The sequence below is a fragment of the Galeopterus variegatus genome, unplaced genomic scaffold (genome assembly GCF_000696425.1).
Source record: "Galeopterus variegatus unplaced genomic scaffold, G_variegatus-3.0.2 Scaffold1257, whole genome shotgun sequence".
NCBI classification, from domain to species: domain Eukaryota; kingdom Metazoa; phylum Chordata; class Mammalia; order Dermoptera; family Cynocephalidae; genus Galeopterus; species Galeopterus variegatus.
In genome coordinates this window covers 213,526-220,501 of record NW_007727368.1, presented here as the reverse complement: position 1 = coordinate 220,501, position 6,976 = coordinate 213,526, and the positions used below count along the sequence as shown (strand labels likewise).

Here is a 6,976-nt window from a genome sequence, read left to right as displayed (position 1 = left end):
GTTAATAATGCCTTTGTCAGACAAAGCTACTGAGGCTTGAAGAGTTTAAGTAACTTGCCCAAGATCAAACAGTCAATGAACTTACAAGAATTTAAAATTCATTTTCTACCTGGTTCCAAAGTTCTTTCTCTTAAACTGAATCTCCTCTGCAGTCCTGCCCCACTCTGAGGGTGAACTGGCTTTTTATGCCACCACCACTACCATATTCAGATAAAAAGCTAGGGTCGGTGAGCATTCCATTAAAGTTTCTCATTTGCTAATCCATTTTTCTGAGAACTTTTACAGAACTTTGTGAATTGGTTGTGTACACACACACACTTATTTTGCATGACTAACACCAATTTCGCATATATAATTTTTTTTTGTCATTTTGGGGATAATCCACTCAAACAGAACACGTTTTTATTTATTTTGTTGTAATTTATATTTACACATCTAAAAAATACTATTTATTTAAGGACTTAGTGAAGAGTGGTGAAAAGACTTTGCAAGAAATAACAAATCTAATAGACAAGCTGCATGAAAGGGATGAAAAAATCGAGCATATCGGTACTTGGCTCCATGGGAATCTTGGAGAGCTTCGTTCTCTTATGGAACAGGAATCACAAATGGACCTCTGTCTTGGTAAGCAATCACTTAGAGCTTTTGGTAACATAGCTTCCTGCTATTTTACTGTGGCTAGTTACATCAAAAGAAGAAAAAAAATTTGCCAACTAAATAACTTAGTTATCCCTACTAACTCATCCCCGATGTCACAAACATTTAACTAAACATTGATGCTCACTTGTGGGTGGCACGCAGTAGTGCAGCAGTGCTGGCCAATTGTCCCGTCCGCCTAAGAGAATTTCCCTCTTAGCTAAATCTTAATTTCCTTATGATTCTAAAAACTCTTATTTTAAACATTCTTCCAGAGAAGCCTTTTTAAACTCTTTCACATACTTCCTTGTCTTATAAACAGATGAAATTGAACGTAATTTTACCTTTTCCTCCTGAACTGAGTTTAGCATTAAAAACAGCAACTGTTGCCTTCTCTGAAAATCTAGTGGTGCCTTCTGGGGCTTCTGAGATGGTAACATGGCAGGTCTAACATGCTTGCCTCAGGAGCAAGGGGCCTAATCTATCCAGAGGCATATCAACTTCATCCTCAGTCCCTACAACAACGTTATGTTATACACGGCCACAAAACTCTGTCCAGATTAGGGCTGCAGTGAAAAACGGAGGTGAATCCTTGCACAGGTACAGGCCACAGGTGCCAGTGGTTGAACCACTTGGGAAAGTGGGATGATGGGTAGAGTGAGCTAGGGAAAAGGAAGGGACAAAGGGTGTCGAGGAGAGACAGACCGATGAAAAAAATGGTATCTAGCAAGCGTACAGATCTATTAGAGCTTATTAAGGTTTAATTTTAGAAAGCATAATCATTAGATAGCAATTTTAAAGGTAGATTGTAGAAAGTAAAATGGGATAAAATAAAAGTAAATGGGGGAAAGTGATAGGATTAAAAACATTCTAGTATTTGCTAAAACCTGTTCTGGGTGTATTACTTAACAGAAGAAATAGTGTTTCAGCAGCCAATGAAGAATTTTGTGGGTAAGTCCTCTCGTCAGCTGAGAAGCTGCTTCGATGGTCCTCTGTGAGCCTGGTGGTACTATGTGTGTAAGTGCACGAGTGATCTCTGGTGGCCCTTGCTTCTCTTTGCATTCTCTTTGCCAGGCCTGGACATCCCCTTAAACTGTTGATGGAACAGAATTTTAAGCGCTAAATCATCTCTAAGTGTCAGCTGCATTGTTTTCACACGAGTGAATCTTCAATCTCCTAATACCGACACATTGGGGATTAGGTTTCAGCATATGAATTCTGGGGGGACACACTCATTTAGACCATAGTGGCCACTGTCACTTGCTTTTGGCAGAGACTCAAAGGCAGGAAGGGGAGTGGCAAGGTTTTATAGTGGCAAAAAGGGAAAGCTTCAGATGAGCTCTGACTGGAGGGTGTCGGCCTGGGGAAGCTGGTGGCAGACTAACTAGGAGCTGCACATCCTGCGTGGTGGATTGGTAAGCATATCTGGCTTTCTCTGGTCAGTCCTGAGTTAGCAGCTGGCAGTCATTCACCAAGTCCTGACCATTCTGGGCCCACTGCTGCAGAGGTTGTGGGTCAGAGTTCTGTTGTCATGTATGCTCTGGCTATTGTCAGTTTGTATATTCAGTCTCTCAACAGAGAAAAAAAGTCTTTCAACTTTTCCTTTCATTTTCAATTTAAAATGTATTCATAATCGAGCAATGGTTGCTTTGAATAAAAACAAACCCAAATAAAAATAAATAGGACAATCCAGTAAATGTGCTATTCATTTTTATTCCATCCAAATGGTATAGTTACTTAATTAAAATTTAAGTTCATTTGCTAGGCAGTCAGTATAAGTACATTTATGATTCTTGATTGAGATAACTGCATTTTCATTTGAAATGTTGCAAGTATGAAAAGTATAAACAATCACACACATATACACACACACATACACCCCTATGTATCTGTATATCCACCATCGAGCATTGTTGTATCTTAACATTTTGCCCTATTTACTCAGGGTATTTTCCCCCCAAGAAATAGAATGTGACAGATGCGATCAAAGTCCCCTACCTATTACTCTTCATTTCCATTTCCCTGTGTCCTTCCCTCTCTCATTCCCCAAAAGGTTAAATAGGGTCTTTGTGGAGGGTTCTCCATCCCTGCTCCCTGCTGGAAGCTCGAGGCCTTCCCTGTTGACACCCCCTCCTAGTGGTGGATACACACACCCTGCCTCCTTTCCCCACCCCACTGCAGACCAAGCAAGTGCCCATTCTCACAGCTCAGGATTTCACTCCCTCTCTGTTCGGGCCTTGTGGTTTCCCTTGCTTGCGTGCACGTTCAGCTCTGCATTGAAAAGGAAATTTGTTTTCTCTCCTTCTGCACTTTTAGGCATATTATAATACAAGGAGGATGTTCAGACTATCTAGTCTACTCATTTTTTCCAGAAACCAAAGTTAGTAAATCAATCTTCAGTTGAAAATATTTACTATTAGCAATAATTGTGCTTTAAGCTGAGCCTGCTGTGTTATGTGCTATCACCACCATATGCCTCTGCCTAGGAACACTCTTCCCTCTGCTAGTCACAGGGTTGGCTTTTTATGGTTCTTCAGAGACTGAAAATGTCGCTTCTTCATAGACACCTTGCAAGAACCTCCAATCCAAATTGTGTCCTCCTCCATTATTCTTTATCATAGGACAGTATTTATTTCCTTATGAATACTTATGACAAATGGTAATTATTTTGTTTACTTATTTTTTTTCTGTAAGCTCCATGAAAGCAGGGACCATTTTGATTGTGCATCATTTATTTCCAGTGCATAGCACAGGACCTCGCACATAATACCATACTCAATACTCAAAACAGACAGTGAACACTAGTAAAGAGAATGAATGAATATTTACTTTCCAGACTTTCCCATTTGTACAGTCCAGCAAGATATCTTCTTCCCCTTTAAGTGACAGAGTGGCTGGATCTAGAATCCAGCCCCAGAGCTCACTCAGTTCTGGCAGATAAACCAGAGTAGGGTTAATTTGTCTCCTGACCACATGAAGCACTCTCCTACTTCCCCAACTATGGCTGAAGGCTGCTACATCAAGAATTGGCTATAATGTTGACTCTGGATCATAGATTCTAGATTCTAGAGCAGCCAATGATCTCCAAGTGGAGTGTGATGATTAATCCACACGGCGGAAGCAAATATTAAAAATTCTGTTTATATTCAATTTTTTGTCATCCTTTTAAATTTCTACTTTGTCTATGTTTAATATTTTACATCTCTCTATATAATTTACAAATGGATAAATAAATTGGGGCACATGACATAGGTGGAGGATCAAAGGAGTGTGGAGACCACTGACCTAGATCTCCCATTATTAAAATTTATATTTAAGCTGTCATTAACATAACCAAACCACTGACCTTAAGGAAAGTTTATATATGGATAAGAACTGTAGCAAAATTGAAGCTTGGGGTCTTTTAGTTTTGAACTCCTCCCCATATTCTCAGTTGCTTCCCATTTTCCCAGATGTTGAGTGTTTTAAAGACTCCTGGGCAAGTCTGTTGTCTGCAGCAGAGGTCAGCATACTATGACCTGGAACCAAATCAGCTTCCCTCCCATTTTTGTAGGGCTCAGAACTAAGAATGGTTTTTATATTTTGAAATGATTAGCAAAAATATGTATTTCATGACATCATAAAATTATATGAAATTCGAATGTCCACATATAGAAGCATAGCCATGCTCATTCATTCACACATTCCCTATGGCTGCTTTTGTGCTACAATGACAGAGTAGCTGTGACAGAGACCGTGTGACATGCCAAGCCTAACATACTTACGATCTGGCCCTTTACAGAAAAATTTTGCCGAGCCCTGAACTAGAGTGTTGACACTAATGTCATGTTCTTCTTTGGTAACTTACAGAGTGGGTGCGCTTTGCTTGCAACATGACTGAGACACAAAAAAGAATGAAGGCTAGCTTTTTTGTTCTAGACCACACAATGATGAACAAACTGTTACACAATGACCAACTGAGAAAAGTAAAATTTTCACTGAAAATGAAGTCACTATTATAAAATATAATAAAAAGATACATATTACTATATATTGTAAATATATATTATTATATACATTATTGCTGAAAATATATTTTTGATCCATAGATTATTGACTAGAAGAATTTCAATTAAAAAATCAGTATTTTTGCGGCCACTGAAGTGTTGCTAATTAGGCATACTGATACATGAAATTTCTTCTGTTTTCTAGGTTCCATCCCATGTTTCACTGTTAATGCTAACTTGCTTTCAACAAGTATTCAGTGAGTGCGTGTTCTGTGCCAAGCAGCACGTTAGACACTTGGGTTACAATGGTGAATGAAACAGATACAGTTTAAGCCCAAATGGAACTCATGGTCTAGCAAAGAAGTAGGCAAACTTTTCCTGTAAAAGGTCAGATAAATATTTTTTGCTTTGCCAACCATAAGGTCTCTGCAGCAACTACTCAGTTCTGCCGTTGCAGAATTGCTTCTACTTGCCCATCCTTGGTGTAGTGGGAGAATCAAGTACCATACAAATGTATATAAAATTCCAAAATATACCGAAGGTAGGGCATAAGAGAGAACCTAAGACGGAGACTTAACCTGGTGAAGGAATCAGGGGCGTGATCTCTGAAGAACTCAGCTGAGATCTGAAGGAAGGTTTCTGGCTTCCCATAGCTCTACTTATTTCTGCTCCTGGAGCACTGGCTCCAAGTGGGGTTCGGAGCAATGGGCTCCAATCCCAGCCCTACTGCTTCATGTTATTTAACCTACAACTCCTCAGTTTCCCCAGTTGTAAAATATCGGTGATAACTAAGGGGTTATAAAACACCAGATCCCTGAAATCTACCACCCTCCTGGGGAGGTGATAGTAAAGTCTGGCCTCTTGAATGACTTGGCCATCTCTGAGCCACCTGCAATCTCCTAGCTTTTGAATGTTCCCTATAGAATTGCTTCTCTCACAAAAAGACTTCTCTTGGAGATACCCTTAATCTCTTCCAGCTAAACAGCTCTCTCCTATCCACTTTTGGACTGAGTGCATCACTGCAGCTCTGCTGTTCCTGCCCTCTTCATGATCTCTGTACTAGTTTCAATAACATATTGAGCCTGGCCCTGGGGCAGATTTGCAGTGACAAAGTTGAATAAGATCCAGTCCCTGAACCTTAAAATCACACACCTTGTGAAAAAAAGACACGTGAAGAGATGATTAGAATACAGTGGACTGTTTCTAGTAAGTGGCTGTGGGAGAGTAAAGCTCTAAGTCTCATTGGATGTTGAGAGTCCGCAGGGATGTCTTCCCAGAAGGAAAGCATGGAACTTTAAGTAGCATGGCTTGAGTGGAGATCTGCTGTGGTTATCAACTGACAAGAGTTCAGGAGAGGTTTGTTAGAAGCCTAAAAGCCAGACTTCACCCTGAAAACTAAGATCGTTACCTTTTGCCTTTTCTTTCTTGTAAACAAAAGGTAAATAAGTTAATTTTTAGTGTATACCTAAACCAAATAGTAACTTAGTACACATTATTTTTAAAGTATTAAGAATTTTGTTTTAAAATTCCAGAAGTCCTTGAGTATTATTCTTCCATATACTTTAGGTTACAGATAAATAATTCGTGTATTAACCAAATATCTTAACTTGATATGTGCTCTACAGAAGACTCTTTTTAGGCCATGAGATGTTCTAAAGAAAAGGGAAAAAAAAATCAATTCATATAACTGTCAAAGTTATCTTTTTGTTACTGTGATGGAAAAGGACTTGATATAATTTTCTACATTTTGATCATTTAATTCTGGAAAAGAACCTACTTATAATTAAAGCAGAATCAAAACTTCAGTGAGAAATGAAATCATGTGCCCAGTAATTGTTAAAAAGTCTCCTGGAAAAATTAAGAACTAAACTAGAGAGTTTAGACTAGTGGTTCTCAAACATTAGAATCACTAGGAGTTTTTAAAAAATCCTTGTGCTCAGGCTGTACCCCAGACCAATTCAACATGAATCTCTAGGGGTGGGACCCAGGCAAGTTTTCAAAAGAACTTCTCCAGGTAGCTCCAATGTGCAAACAAATCTTGCAAACCAGTGGTTTTGGACAAATATATAACAGGATCATTGTTAAATTTAACAACTGAACCAAATTAAGAAAATATGTACTTTGACTTTTAAATGACTTATTCAGGACTGCTTAGCAAAATTATTATCATTTACTGTAGTGCTGAGAATTATGCGCTACAAGGATCCAAGTCAAAAGTAACAAGGCTGAGCTATCGCAAGTGCTGTTTTTGCATATTTTTAATCACCACGTTTTTTTTTTTTTTGTCTTTTGTCTTTTTTTCCGTGTCCGGCAACGGATCGCAACCCTCAGTGTTGCCCCCGTACCGGTCCGGG

At 39.0% G+C, this 6,976-nt stretch overlaps 1 protein-coding gene across 1 annotated transcript in view; it reads left to right on the top strand.

Moving 5' to 3' along the window:
* Positions 1–4,883, top strand: part of CCDC175 (coiled-coil domain containing 175) — a 63,709-nt gene extending 58,826 nt beyond the window's left edge. The window contains exons 19-20 of the mRNA XM_008575928.1: positions 459–624; positions 4,828–4,883. Coding sequence (XP_008574150.1) covers positions 459–624; positions 4,828–4,883 — 222 coding nt within the window. The remainder of the gene's footprint in view (positions 1–458; positions 625–4,827) is intronic.
* Positions 4,884–6,976: the final 2,093 nt, after the last annotated feature.